The 15937-nt window shown below is 38.5% G+C and overlaps 1 protein-coding gene across 3 annotated transcripts in view; it reads left to right on the top strand.

The window, feature by feature from the left end:
* Positions 1–4674, top strand: part of HMGB1 (high mobility group box 1) — a 105923-nt gene extending 101249 nt beyond the window's left edge. The window contains exons 1-5 of one of the 3 annotated variants that reach the window (XM_012723312.1): positions 594–1040; positions 1235–1398; positions 1587–1732; positions 2172–2346; positions 3030–3856. In XM_012723312.1, the coding sequence (XP_012578766.1) occupies positions 1249–1398; positions 1587–1732; positions 2172–2346; positions 3030–3206 (648 nt within the window). In that variant the 5' untranslated portion in view covers positions 594–1040; positions 1235–1248 and the 3' untranslated portion in view covers positions 3207–3856. Of the gene's footprint in view, positions 1–593; positions 1041–1234; positions 1399–1586; positions 1733–2171; positions 2347–3029 lie in introns of those variants that run through there. The other 2 variants (XM_004680181.2, XM_004680180.2) reach the window with 2 other exon arrangements.
* Positions 4675–15937: the final 11263 nt, after the last annotated feature.

Genomic DNA, 15937 nt, shown 5'->3' with positions numbered 1-15937 from the left:
CCCCCGGCTGTAATGGCCGAGTGTGTGCGCCAGAGCGCGGCGCGCACCCCGCCCGCCTGCGCTCACACTCTCTCTCACATATACACACACACACACACACACACACACACACAAAGGGAAGGAGCCATATTCTCGCTCGCGCTCGCCCTCGCGGCGGCGGCGGCGCAGGCGGGGAAGACGCGCAGCGGCCATTCCGTGCGCGCCGGCCCCGGCGGCCGCGGGCGGAGCCAGCCCCCATTTCGAGCGGGGCTTCTGTCTCCGCAGATCCTGACAAAATGGGGGAGGCCTGCGGGGCCTACGCCGGGTCGGCGCACGTGGCGGCCCGACCGCGGGCGAACCCTGCCTGGAGGCCGCGCCGCGACCCGGCGTTTCTTCTGTGGCCTCGTCGGTGCCGAAGTTCGGGGGGGGGCTGGGGGGCCGCGGCGCGGGAAGGCACGCGGAGCCAGGAGCCTGCCCGCCCTGCACGGGCACCCCAACTTTTAAGGATTTAAAAAATAAATACTGTCCTGGTGGTGTGGGGAGGGGGGGGCAACCGGAGCAACGAGCAGGAGTGGCTTTGTCCCTCATCCTTGTTTACTCGAAGAAACTTCAGACCGGACGTGTTTAGTCAGAACTGAAATAATCTCGGGGCCAAACCGATAGGAAACAGAGCTGCCTCGAGTGGCAGGCGCACAAAATACCACGGCCACCCCCAGACTGGGTCTGAGCGCTGGAGCTTTCTACTCCTCCCTCTCAGCAAAGTTTTTTTGCAGAGGTTATTTTTAAAGTACTCTGGGAAAACTTTCGATACAGTGACTTAAGGCTCATAATTTAGAAGGGTCTACTCACTTGGCTTCTGTCTGTTATTTATGTCATGTAGTGTGAAATCCACAGCCTAAGTTTTCTGGCCTCTGGTTTTGTTGACTAAACGGGGCTGTACACTTTTAATTTTTTATTTTAAAGATCAGTTAGGGGTTCAGTGGGAATAGACACGGGCAGATAAATGATGGACAGTGTATGACATGCCATTGTGTGTACACATTCTTCAGATCACACCAAGGGTGAGTGTGTTATGTTGCTTGGATAGCCTTTTCTAGGAATTGACTCACTGCCATTTTCTTGTTTGGTATTACGAGATGATAATGTCACTACTGTGCTAAAATAATCAGTAAGTTAAAAATGCTACCCAAGAAATTTAAAATGTTCCTAAATGTCATAATTTCATTGTTAACATCAATTTTATTTTCTTTTTTAGAAAAGTAATTAAACATGGGCAAAGGTGATCCTAAGAAGCCGAGAGGCAAAATGTCATCATATGCATTTTTTGTGCAAACTTGCCGAGAGGAGCACAAGAAGAAGCACCCAGATGCTTCAGTCAACTTCTCAGAGTTTTCTAAGAAGTGCTCAGAGAGGTGGAAGGTAAGAAGCTTTAAAACATTCTAAAGGAGCAATTAAAAAGGAGTTAAATCCAAATTAGGATTTTTTTTAAGACCTTACATGCTATTTGCATAATTTAAGTGGAAACTGGGTGTACTGGTTTTATTCATTTTAATACTTTTGTGGGTAGTGTATTTTAGTATCAACTTAAGTTTACAAATTTTTTGTAGACCATGTCTGCTAAAGAAAAAGGAAAGTTTGAAGACATGGCAAAGGCGGATAAGGCCCGTTATGAAAGAGAAATGAAAACTTATATCCCCCCTAAAGGGGAAACAAAAAAGAAGTTCAAGGATCCCAATGCACCCAAGAGGCCTCCGTAAGTACCTTACCTATTTTACTTTGCAGAAGAATCTGAGAAATTCAAGCCACCTTGTGGGTTTAGAGTGTATAAATCAAAGTATTGACTAGTGGCTCACATTGGTATGTCTTAAGTATTGTCAGTATAAGTTACTCTTGGGTGGTAGTTTCACCCAGGGCACTTACATTGGACAATTTACCTCCTTATCCTACTACTCCTGAGTGCAGTTTTGATTCTTTAATTTCTCAAGAAATAACTTATCTGAAATAGTTCCTAAAATTCATAATTCTTAATATTAACCAGTGGTACCTGTTAAAACAGGTAGCATCTTATGTTAAGTAATTGTAAATTAATTTTTGTGTCTAATACCTAGTAGAATTTAGAAATTAGAGGCAGCTTATAAAGCTTTTAAAGGTTTGGTGGTAAGCAATATCCTAAATTTAATTTCTCTTTTTAGTTCGGCCTTTTTCTTGTTTTGTTCTGAGTATCGCCCAAAAATCAAAGGAGAACATCCTGGTCTATCCATTGGTGATGTTGCAAAGAAGCTGGGAGAGATGTGGAATAACACTGCTGCAGATGACAAGCAGCCTTATGAAAAGAAGGCTGCTAAGCTGAAGGAAAAATACGAAAAGGTAAGAAGTATGGATTTCTTGGTAGAATAATCAAAGTGTATACCTGGTGTTAGGTGCTTGTACTTGCTACTATCTTAACTTCCTTTTTTTATGAATTCCTAAGAACTAGAGATGCAATCCAGCTTTTAGTATGTTTAGTCTTTTTCTATTTCTCAAATATAGATTGAATTTGTTACTTAGATTCTGATTATGTATGTATTTTTAATATAATTTAAGCCAGTACTATTCCCCCACCCCCTTTTTTTAAGCTAGTGACTTTACAAATTACAAATTGCCACCCCACTTTTTTTTTTAAGGCAGATTTTCCTATTGAAACTTAGGGTCTGACTACAAACCTGTCGAATGCTTTTTTTGCATTCAGAAGGTGGCAGTGTCTACCCTTTAATCAAAGTCTCTACATTCCAGTTTTAATAAACTAAAGTTAGGATGGCATGCATAATTGCACTTCAGTGAGGCATAATATTGCAAATAATAGACCATACCATTCTGTGAGTTATGGATGTTAATTACAATTATCCCAGTGTTCTTAGTATGCATTTCTCAGCCCTAGTTATCTGTGGAGTTGGAGTGGGTTTCCAGATAGTATTTTAGTGTAACTGCAGTCTGATTTTTCATGAAGTCTGGCCATGTTATATTACTTAACTACTTTATTTCCTACCTTTCTCTTGTCTTTACTCTGGAAGGATATTGCTGCATACCGAGCTAAAGGAAAGCCTGATGCAGCCAAAAAGGGGGTCGTCAAGGCGGAAAAGAGCAAGAAAAAGAAGGAAGAGGAGGAAGATGAGGAAGATGAAGAGGATGAGGAAGAAGAGGAAGATGAAGAAGATGAAGATGAAGAAGAGGATGATGATGATGAATAAGTTGGTTCTAGGCGCAGTTTTTTTTTTCTTGTCTATAAAGCATTTAACCCCCCTGTACACAACTCACTCCTTTTAAAGAAAAAAATTGAAATGTAAGGCTGTGTAAGATTTGTTTTTAAACTGTACAGTGTCTTTTTTTGTATAGTTAACACACTACCGAATGTGTCTTTAGATAGCCCTGTCCTGGTGGTATTTTCAATAGCCACTAACCTTGCCTGGTACAGTATGGGGGTTGTAAATTGGCATGGAAATTTAAAGCAGGTTCTTGTTGGTGCACAGCACAAATTAGTTATATATGGGGATGGTAGTTTTTCATCTTCAGTTGTCTCTGATGCAGCTTATACGAAATAATTGTTGTTCTGTTAACTGAATACCACTCTGTAATTGCAAAAAAAAAAGTTGCAGCTGTTTTGTTGACATTCTGAATGCTTCTAAGTAAATACAATTTTTTTTATTAGTACTGTTGTCCTTTTCATAGGTCTGAAATTTTTCTTCTCAAGGGGAGGCTAGTCTTTTGCTTTTGCCCATTTTGGATCACGTGAATTATTACTGATGTTTATCTTTTCATATAGTTAGCTGATAAAAACTTTTCTACACACCCTGCATATTCATGATGAGGGTAATTAATAAAAGTTGAATTGACAATTTCACTCATCAAGATCTTGATGAGTTGATGTAAAAATTCACATGGCCCAGTTACATTTACAAAGCAAAGAGTTAAACCAATCTACTCACAGCATGGGATTATTAGAATCAAACATTTTGAGAGTCTGTCCTTGAAGGACTGAGAAAAGTATGTTCTAATCTTAACATGAGGACTCTACATTCTTTAACTCCCATTACCATGTAATGGCAGTTATATTTGCAATTCCCACATTGAAGACCTGAGAATGTAACCCCAAAAGCGTGAAGTTAAAATGCAAGACTGCCATATTAAATTTTTGTTGAGGTTAGTCCCAACAAACTCAAAAAACTACTGGCTGTAAATGTCTTCTATTTGTCTAAGTATGGATGACTTAGGAAACTTGTCTCCGCTTAAGATATTTTTAATTAGGACAATTTAAAATGGTGACTACCACATTCTAAATCAGGTATATTTTCCTATATTATAGTTTGCCCCTTTATAAATACATATAAGGGAAGAAAACACAAACTTTATGAGTTAATCCAATTTAGTTGATTTTTTTAAAACAAAATTCATCCATTAGGATCATCTGTTTATCTGTTTAGCAGTTAAGGGAACAATTTGGCAATTTGTGGTTTTTTGAGATTATCGTTCTCTTAAAGTGCCAGTGTTTTAAATAGCGTTCTTGTAATTTTACACGCTTTTGTGATGGAGTGCTGTTTTGTTATATAATTTTGACTTGGATTCTTTCCATTTGCATTTGTTTTATGTAATTTCAGGAGGAATACTGAACATCTGAGTCCTGGATAATACTAATAAACTAATAATTGCAGAGGTTTTAAATATTAGTTAAATGACTTTCACTTAAGAGCTTAAGACTGTTATATATATCTTTTGTTTCCACTAATAACACCATTTAAATAAGTATAGAAAGGTCGAAGTTAAAATAGATTCACTTTTTAGTCGAGAGAAGTATCTGATTTATATGAAAGTTTGTGCTTTAGTGCCACCATTATCAACAAGTTGCTAGTAGGTCTGATCTATTTTAAAGTGAATTTTGCCTCTAGCTGGTGTGTCATAACTACAGTGAAGATATTGAGGTTAGGAACTTTATCTCTGGATTAACTGGCTTCAGATTTTGATAGGCAAAACCACAGTCCTCTTCAGTATGAGAATAGGATTCTGTTTGGTCAATAGTATCACCTGAAATTGGGATTCCCAAAATTCAAGTAAAGGAGGCAATTTAAATACTATAGTGTAAAACTTCCTTAAAAATAAAAGCATGATGGGGTATATTTTCCTAATCAAGTGATAACCAGTATATACTTATGGTGTATTCCGTTTTCTCCATTTGGGGGATTGGTATACCAATTAAAATTTAGATAATCCAGTTTGCTGACATTCTTGCATAAAGACTGAAAATTGCTATTGGTTAGTTGCTGTAATTGTTCTGCTGGTCTTTGAATGTGTTGGTATTAGCCATATTAACTTTCTTAGCATGAAAATGGGAAAAAGGAAATCTTGTGTGTCCTGTGCACCACAGGGGTAAGCATTAAATGATAAGTGCCTTTGTGACAAGCCATTTGACAAGTATTTTCCTCATTGCCTACAGAATTGTAAATATTGCTTGGGGGTTATAGCTGTACTAAAAACCACAAGAGACAAGTAATGGTTTTTGAATGAAAAATATAACCAATCTGTTAGTTTGGCATCACTTATAATCTTCACTGAGGTAAGCGAAAAAGTTGGTTTGGTACAGCATTCCCAGTTCTTAGTAAAAGCCAAGAATCTGCATATTTTATCACTAAGTTTGCATCAATTTGGAATTAATGTTGGTCAAGTGTAAACTTGGACAAGTAATTAGGCTATTTCATTAATGGAGGCTGTGGGAAGTGGTAATTTTTTCATGTTTGTGCTTTGCCAATTTCAAATAACTTGAAATACCTTTGAAAACTACCTAAAAGCCAGAAAACAGTTTGGGTATGTGTACAACAAAGGATGAAAGATGGTTCATTTCTGCCCCTGTGAACAGTGGTGCAAACACTTGCCATAACTTGGGAATTTCCCTGGGTCTTAGCCACGATGATCCCTGGAGTAATTGAGCAAAATGTTGCTCTGAAGTAGGAATGCTATTTAACAATACACACCGCACAGAAATACCACACAGCACAGTGACCCGAACAAGTTAATATGCAGCGCTCTCAGTGGGTTTCAATGTGAAAGGTCACATCTATCAGGGAGTTACCTTTAAGCATGCCCATTGAGTCAGGCCGTTAAGAGTTGAGTTCACTAGTCAACTAAAGGAGAAAAAGTATAGATCTGGAATAATGCAGACCTTCATGCTTAACTGTAAGTGGTGGCATGAGAAATAGGCAAGGATTAAGCATGTGAAACTAACAAAATTAGGGTGAAAGTAAGATCCTTGAAAAATTTTATAATGTACTTTTTTTTTTTTTTGCCAAGTTGGCACAATTCAGATACATAAGTAGTATCCCATAGTATGATGCTCCATAATATATTTGATAATTATTCTTGGCCATTCAGGCTGTTTGCTATTGCTATTCCTAAAGATGCTTCAGTGAACACTGTATACATTTCTCTAGGGCATGTGCAGGTTTTTAGATGAAGTAGAAATGCTAAGTCAAATTTTTTTTTTAAATTGAAATGTTGGCAGATTTCTCTTCCAATATAAGTATACCCAAAGGGGTATGCTTATTGTGAAACATTTTAACAATGTTTACTAAGTCAAGATTTATTTTGATTTTCAAAAGATGAGAAAAGCTTAAAGTATTGTGAGTTATTTCAGAGCCACCCAAACGTAAAAACAGAATCAGAACTGAGAGAATTTAAACTGCTAAATGAACAACTGATCTAAAAAGTTACTGCAATAATATTTAATCCATTATGTGAAAATTCTGGCATCTCCATCCTAAACAGAAGTATAGGGAGGGGGGTTTTCTTATAGAAATTTTGTCAATTTATATAGAAGCTGTAGCCAACAGTTTTGGAACTGCAAGTTTAGCTACAAAGTATAGTCAAGGATTCTAGGTTTTAAGAGATGATAGGTTATTTAGAAAAGTGAAATGGGTATTAGGAATCTGCCTTAAATGGCATATATTTGACCACTGCTTCACCTCGCTGAAGATGGCACTTTGGGGCAAAGGGCCTACTCCAAGTGCATCTATAAAAACAATTATATTAATAAGTTTTAAAGTTTAATCAAACTTTGTTTCTTAGAGCTACATAGAATCTCTAATTACAAGATTTACCATATTTTTGTTCATTGGTTTTCAAGTGGAGATCTTTTATAAAGTCCTGTACATGACCAGGTGAGAGGATAAAATGTCTTTAAGTATCTCTTGGTATGAGAGAAGAATGCTAAAGACAAACAGGAAGCTCAATCACTGCACCTGAGGGTGCCACTAGGAAGCCTAGGAAGGTGTGAAGAATAAGCACTGGGAGACTACTCAGCAAGAACATGGCCATCCACTTCCACCCATTCCCTGACCTGAATTTCAGAGAGCTGAGGTCTTGCTCTGCTTTCTAGAGTCAGCTCACCTGAGACTTGGGCAAAGTGGGTGGTTTAGGACAGTGGGCAGGAGTGGAGATGAAGGGTTTGTCTCTTTCACAGGAGGAACAAGAGTTGTCATTGATTTTTATGGCCATATCCAGTAAAGTATAGACCTTTGAAGACTTCTAGCACCTTAGAAGTAAAGTATTCTTAAAGGCTCTGGCATTCTGACCTGTGCATTTTTACAGAATAGTGGGTAGAGGCCGATAGAGATTCAGGGGCATACTCAAGGACCAAATCTAATGATGCCAGGCTCACAGTAGGAGTGAACAGACTGTACATGCCTTATCTGTTCCTTTTTGGATAGTAACAAGGGGCTGGGTTTTCTCCATGCCAGGGCTCCTTTGCCATGGCTACAGTCCTCAGTATGCTAACAGGCCAGCACACTCCACCGCCACTGTGATTCCTCTTCTTAGTTAACTCAGAAAACCTTCCGACAAAAATATGGCCAATCATACATAAAGTTACCTGCTTTGAAAGGGGGGAAACACCAGAAAAATATGTACTGATTACATTTCCTTGGAATTGCAGCACAAACTTCCAGAAGTAGGACTGCAGTATATTCCATATTACAGCAAATTTTGTAAAACTGTTTACCCTTGCTATGAGTGAAATCTGCTTCCATTGAGAGAAAATAAAAACAACTTCATTACTCAGACTGCTAACATTTAGTGTGCCCTTCTAGCTTTATAGATTTAACACCATATATGTAATATATAATTGATTTAACATATACAAGTTTTTAAACTGAAGTGAGATTCACCTAACAAAATTAACCATTTTAAAGTGAATAATTCAGTGGCATTTAGTACATTCTCAATGTTGTATAACCACCACTTCTGTCTAGTTTCAGCAGGTTTCATCACCCCAAAGGAAATCTAGTACCATTAATTTCCATCTCCCCTTAATCCTTGGTCACAACCAATCTTCATTATCTCTTTTTTTAAGATTTATTTATTCATACAGAACTGGGGTACAGGCCAGAGGTGCAGGGGCAATTGAGGCTTCACCAGAGATAGACTTAGGAGCAGGACAGGCAGATTGACGAAGTACATTGCTGAGGGGAGCAGTAGGAGGGTCAGGAGAGGTCTGCCACGCCATATGGGTCACCTCTAAGGCTGGGGATCAAACTCGCACCGAAGTAGCTGCCGCTAGCTTTCAGTGCTGCATCCTAACCTTTAGCACCACCAGGGAGGGCCCTCTACATGATCTTTGAGGATTTACTAATTCTGCATATCTCATAAAAAGTTTTACATTTTGTGTATGGCTTCTTTCATTTAACATATTTTTAAGGTTCATCACCTTGTATTGTGTATTAGTACTTCATTCTTTTTAATGACTGAATAATAGTCCATTGTATATTGTGTATACACACACATCTCACCATTCAGCCACTCAGCCAGTGACGGGGACTTGAACCACTGCACGCATTGAAGCTAGCACTCCTGTGAATGTGCTTGTACACACACTTGTTTGAATACCTAATTTCAACTCTTTGGGGTCTATACCTAACACTTCCTATTGTTTTATTTAAAGAATAACTAGTGTGTGTGAAGTCATATCTCATTGTGGTTTTGATTTGCACTTTTTGATGATGAATGATAGCATCTTTCATGCTCTTAATTGGCCATTTTATATATCTTTGGAGACCGAATTTAAGACCATGGCCTGTTTTTTAAATTGGGTTTAAATCGTTTAGTTGTATACTTCTTGTTTAACAAAAATGCTAATACATTTACAAACACTCCATTTGTAAATGATATTTTTCTGTTTAACAGTCTATCATAAATAAGTTTATGCCATCATGTATTCTTATTCTGCACTGCATCATTTTTAATGCCTACATGGTATTCCACTGAGTGAATGTGAAATACCATAAATTGCCCAGTCAATTCCATGTTATTAGACATTTGTGTAGTTTCTGGTTTTATTATTTTGAAAATGATGAAAATCCTTTCCTATTACCCATATCTTTATGGCCCTAACTATTTTGTTACAGTATAAATACATTCCTTAAAATGAAATTGCTGAATTAAAGGATGAGCCAAATTTGGTGAGTTTTGTAAATTGACTTTAGAAAGTTTTCACCCAAATGTAGTCATCCTTTAAAGGTTATGTTATTCAGACACTTTTACATACAGAGTAGGGTAACGGTTTCTAAGATTTTATAAAGGTTCAGGCCTACAGCAGTTGTGGAAATCGTAAAAGGCGAAACCTTCAAAAGCAAGCAGATAAAACGGCTGAAAAACGTGGAGAGCCATTGGCTTGAAATGTCCATTCTCCTTTCTACTCTGTTATTTTACTCCTTTTCAGGTTGAAGATTAACAGAAATAGCTTTTATATTCAAGTAATTGCAGAATTGTAAAAAAAAAAAAGTGTTGATCAATTGGAATAGGTGAAAAAACTTTGAAACTTTTGCATAAAATATTTTTAGAGCTTTGTTTTTTGTTGTATTGCTGTTCTTAGTGATGTGTATATTATTTCCAATTTTTTTGTTTGCTTTTCTTTATTTTTCCAAAACTTATTGATCAGTCATTTGCATTATATTTTCTCTTTAAATATGTACTTTATAGAAGATTAACTATAATTATTATCAAATATGATTTGAGACCAAGAGGTAGGTCAGTAATGCTTTTGAGAATACATGTCTCATTTAATGGTGGCACACATGAAACTGTCAACATGAAATTGAATTAATTATAAAAAACTTATCTTCAAGTCAATCCCAAAGGAACCTATTTCATACATAGAGGAAGGGCAGAATCTTTACAGGTATGGAGGACCTGCTCTGGGTGATTTTATACTATATAGATGAAATCTAAAAAGCAGTATAAATTTTGCATTTAACATAAATTTTAGAGTTCAACATTGCAAAATTCTATGTCATGAATTTATGTCCACTAAGATTTAACAGGTAATTATAATGCACCATTACACATACATGGATTTTTTAAAAATTAGATATATTATTGCATAATAGCTCTATGATAAATATTCCTTGAAGCTTGTTTAAAAGCTACATGTTAGGGTCTTGAAGGCTTTTAAAGAATTGTAGTTAGAAGTCAAGTAGCCTGAAACAACACAAATGCTGTATATTTATTTATTTTTGCAACAACTTCATTGCTAGGCCAAAACTAATTTTTTCTTACCTTTAACACAAGCAGTCTTGGTAGGCTCTTGTTAGTAATGTTTAAAAGTCTCACTTAAAAAAATCATGAAAACATTTCCATTTTGGTTTACTATAAATGTCATTTTCATTTTAATGGAAAGATTATTAAGAAATCACAAAAAAGAAATTAACCCCAATGTAAATCTTTAGTAGCTTTTATGTCTCCATGATGAAATAACTTGTGGAAAGGATGTCAGAGTTTAATATAAAACTTTACTTGTCTTTATTTAAATTAGTAGGCTGGGATCTCTCTGGTGGCGCAGCAGGTCAGGGCACCACATTAAGAAGCTCTCCAAAGCCACTGCAGCACAAATTCAATCCCCCACCAGGCAGTTGACCCACAGGGCACGGAAGAACTCTTCTGACTCACCTGTTGCTACCCTCAACAATGTACTTTGTCAGTCTGGCTGTTCTGCTCACCACTCTGTCTCTGATGAAGCCTCTCACTCACCATACCTCTGGCCTGTGCCCCAGTTCTGTAGGCATAAATAAATCTGAAAAATAAATAAATAAACAAATAAATAAATTCGTAGACCAAGAGTAAAGCATATGATAAACTCATTGACTTGACTGAAGTGTGTGATGATACAGGGAATCTGGTGATGGTCTAGTGAACACTTGGGCAAGGAATGTTGGCCACACCAGGCTCTCAGTTTGAGCAAGAGTCCCCTTGTCACTGTGTATGAGGACCTGTTCTGGAGGATGCTTTTTTGACAAGCTTTAACATTTCCTTAATTGACTAAATGACTCCATACCCAATCAAAACAACTCCTTTGAAATGGGATAACCTGTCAGAAACCACATTTCAGGGTAAGACAATCTAGAACCATTTTGTTTTAGAGACCAGCAACTTAATGGGAGATATGGTATGCTGTGATTTCACCACAACAAACTCACAAGGGGTCACTTCAACTAATTTCCAGAAATATAATTAAGGAATTCTTTAAACTGCTTGTCTTCTTCTCCAGGGCTTAGGGATATGGGTCTCTATGTTTCTGGTCTCTTTAATACAGAGAGAATGGAAGTCAGGTGAGTAATGGAAATCACCAGATGACAATTATCTTCTTATCATCCACTCTATATTCTTTTCCAGATACAATTTTCCAATTTTAGCTAAAAATGTAAAACCCCTCTGGCATCACTACAGAAACTGAAGAGGAGAAAATCAGAGAAAGACTATAGAGAATACAGAAGCAAAAATATATTCCTGATAAAACTGATCAATATTATAGTTGCAATCTAAGTTCACATCCAGTACAAACGTCTTTATTTTTTATAAAAGGATTTTAATTCTATACAGTATTATTATGTGAACAACATATAAACACATTAAGAATTTTATTCATCAAAATGTGACTGCTACAAATACATGCTATTTTACCATTTAGTGTCTGATTTGGCTGTGTAGAGGTGTTGACTACTGTGAAGTTGTCCAGCATAATTTCTAATGTACAAAAATGACAAAAACAAGGCAACTGCTCAAAAGCCTTTTCCTTGAGAGACAATTCAAGGTATGAGAGAAACTCTTGGGTAACAAGTATGTCTCCTGATCTGTAAATTCTGTGATGAAGCTTACTCCATCCTTCCTTTTCTCTCACATAGGTACTGCAGATTCTACCAGATCCTCTCCCCACCCAAACCTCATGAAATAGGGTGCCTGTGGTCACTGAAGGAGCTGGGCAGAAAGAACCTCTGCTGTCTCTAAGGTCTGTGCACCTTCCATAGAATTCTCCAGCAGGCGGCCCTCCCTGTGGACAACGGGTTAAAGCGTGGCATTGCAAGCTGCAGCCGCTTGAGTGTGAGTTCGATTCCGATCCCTCATCCCAGAGGTGATCCACTTAGCGAGGCAGTCCTCTCCTGCCTCCCCTCAGCAGTGTACTTGGTCAACCCGCCTGTTCTTCTCCCCATTCTTTCTCTGGTAAAGTCTCTCACCACCCCTGCACCTCTGGCCTCTACCCCAGTTTTGTATGCAAAATAAATAAAACTTTAAAAAATTTTTTTCCAGTGGGGCCAGTGGCAGTCTCCCCACACACCTGTGGCAGGCTCCCCAATCCCCAGGCCTGCCACCACCAAATTGTCCCTCTTCTTATTTCTAGTAATATGTAGGAAGTGGTATTGGATTCCCCTTTCCCTAACTAAACATATTACCTTCAAACCAAAGTCCTTTTACACAAGCTTTATTTTTTCAACTTTCTACATGAAAAGACCAAGGGAGTCAAAATGCAATTCAAAGTTACGTAATTGTTTTTGACTTTGTTCAAATGGTGTGGGAATGATCTGGTAGGGCTACTGTTCCAGAAGGGCCAGGACTGAGACTGCCCTGTTGACTCTGGGTCACCTATGTAGGACTCACAAATAAATGCTTTATGAGTGAATTCATGTTCTACTTTGTGGCAAACTACATATTAGTTCTAATACAGAATAGAATACAAGTCATTTCTAGAAATTTAGTTTGGCATATACTACCAGCCAATTGCCTGGAGGGATTTGGGATAATGCTAGCAAAAATTGGAGATATGCTATTACACTTATAGAGGAATAAGTTATGAACCCTGAGAATCTTGAGAAGAATGAATACTAACATGTCCAGTGAACATCATAATTTTCAGTATCTCCCAATGTGGATATCATTATGAGAAATAACTGTCACTTTTGACAAACCTTTGATTTTCAGGTGATTCTCTTCTTGAGTCTGAAATATTTGGGCATAGAGAACATTTATCTTCAGAGTTAAAACTCCTTCATTTCCATTAATGTGTAAAGATAATTAGTACCTAGAGGTAATGTTATTAAATTTTCCTTTATGTCTTCATCTTTATTAAGTACAACAGACTAAGTTGGATATGTCACTAAGTCAAATCTGTTGAACTTATTATTTCTAAAACTTATTTCAAATTTTAAGTGAAAATCTCCCTCTTTATGATTGTGCTTAAGATTACATCCTTTTGAACTTTCTATGTACTCTTTAATTTTATCTTTAATCATGTGAGATTACATTAAGTTGTGACAGGAAACATACATCATATAAAGAAATGATACTATTCAGATCCTACACTGGTTGGAATACATCTAAACATGAGGAGGATAAATTTCCTTACCCAAAAATAAATCCAGCTTCTTTCCATTTGTTGATGGACAATCCACTGCCTTGACTGATTAGTAGGCAGACTATTCCTTCCACTTATTTCTTCTAATGAGCTAGGCACTGTACTTGGCACTGGAGACTTGAGTTAAATAAAGCAGCCCAAGAGCCTCCTTCAGGATGCTCCTATGAACCAACCCCTGTATGAAGACAAACTGAACATGTAAAAAAAAAAAAAAAATACAGAAGAGAAGTCATTTTTAAATGTTTCAATGAAGGTAATAAAATAGTGTATTAACATAGAGGGCGAATGATGGAGTAGGTAGGTTAAACTGTCTGGAAAGTCCTCTCTTCAGAGAGAATAGCAGGAAGTTAGTTCATTTTCAGGCTTTATTAGCAGTTCCGCCTGCTTACTCGTTAGCTCTGGCAAGGAATGGTAGCTAAATGATGTTTGGTGACCCCTGGGGTGGCCCCAACAGAAGTTCCTCAGGGAACCTCAGGCCAGAATATCCCCACTTCCCCAGCCTTTCCCTGATCCAGGAAGACCTGACTCTTCACCCGGGTTTCCCAGATCTCCCTCTCACAGTCTGTTCATGCGCCTTACTCACACCCTCCAAGGAGAGGCCTCTGTATCCAGCTCTCAGGATGTGGAGAGCTGCAAATAGCACGGACAGCTGCAGCTGGAGGTAGCTGCCCAGGAAACAAGCCAGCTGCTGCCACTGCGGGAGCCAGCAGGCCACTGGCCTCCTCATGCCCTTGCAAACAGCCTTGCAGAACCCTTGATGATTTAGGCTAACACACTAGTGCAAGTGATGGCTTTTATTTTTATTTGTACACACGCGAGGATGGGAGAACAGGGCGCCCTTAGATGTTTCCTACTTCAGGACAGCTTCAGAGGTAGGTTAGCACCAGTAACCACCTTCTATGTGCGAGGTGAGAAGGGATCACAAGCACAGAGGACCAAGAGTTAAAATCTAGGTTCTTGGTGTCTGGCCTTTTTCTCATGGTTTGCGTAGTCATTTTGCATTATTAAAAATTATATGAAAATATTTTCCTCCGGCATTCTCAGTTAGTTACAAGACTCAAATTCTCCTCTGGCCACACTCCTAAACTCGAAAATACAAGTGTTGTTTCTGAAGCACCATGGGAAATTTATCTTGAAAGAAAGAAGCCTCAAGTGCATCTCCTCATGCTGCCACACACTCACTGACTGGATCAGTACCTTGCATTCGGCCTTCCGTAAAAGCCTGTGGGAAGGGTGACATTCAGTAAGCAGGAATGTCATCCATGGGCCAAAACCTTGTAGAAAGGTGGGCGACAACATTTGTTCAGAGACCAGACATTTGCGTGGGTGTGCAGCAGCCCCCCATCCCCCAAACACTTGACCCTTGCCGGGCCTACCCTTCCATGAAGCCATGAATTTGCTGCTTCCGCCTTCGTGTTCTGCCTGATGCGGGGGTGAGTTCAGGCCCCTTTCAAGGCCATGATGGCTTGGCAGAGTAGCCGAAGCAGGTGCTGTAGGGCCAGTATCGTGGGCAGTTGCCTGGTGGGGGCAGGACAGGCCCTCACCCTCTCCCTCCTAGCAAAGGCTGTGCAGGGTATGAGTGTGGCCTTAGAAAGAGAAAAACTGCTCTCCTGAGGTAAGTGGGTTGAATAAAAAATCACAACAGCAGAGGCTGGCCCAGATTCTGCTCTGACGGTCGGCTTTGGTCCTGAGGGAGCTTCTTAGGGCACTTTTAACTCCACGCTCAGCTTTTATGTGAAAAGGAGAGACAAGAGACAATGCAGAAACGAGGTGAACAGAAAGAAGCTTAATTGTCACAGGAAATGATACGATGACCAAGACATTTTTATCCTTCTTTTTATTTTGGTTTTCATTATGTAAGAAAGACATATTAATGTTTGTAATCTGTTCAGCTGTGTATGGAGCATGTTATTTAAGGGGCCTACCTTGGGAGAAAAAAAAAATCTAACTTTTTAAACAAATCCAAATCCATGTAAAATGCCATACAGGTTGACAGATCAACAATGAGGATTTTATGAAATAAGATTTTTAGTGAATGGGAAGCTCCATTATATTCGTACTCTTTTTCAATGAAACTTTAAACATGCTTTAGCAAATATGTCTTTTTCCTCCAGGTGGGTGTTTTGTTTCACATTTCCTTTCTGCTGCCTAAGAGTGCTTTAAGTCTGCCAGAAACTCCCCTGAGAAAAAAGGAGAACTTAATGTGGAATATTAACTCCTCTGCCTAGTATATCCATAAAATCAGGCCTACCTGTCTCT

This window comes from Condylura cristata, unplaced genomic scaffold (genome assembly GCF_000260355.1).
Source record: "Condylura cristata isolate star-nosed mole 26May11 unplaced genomic scaffold, ConCri1.0 scaffold00010, whole genome shotgun sequence".
In the NCBI taxonomy this organism is placed as follows: Eukaryota; Metazoa; Chordata; class Mammalia; order Eulipotyphla; family Talpidae; genus Condylura; species Condylura cristata.
Note: the sequence above shows the minus strand (reverse complement) of the source record. Positions and strands in the feature narration are given on the sequence as shown.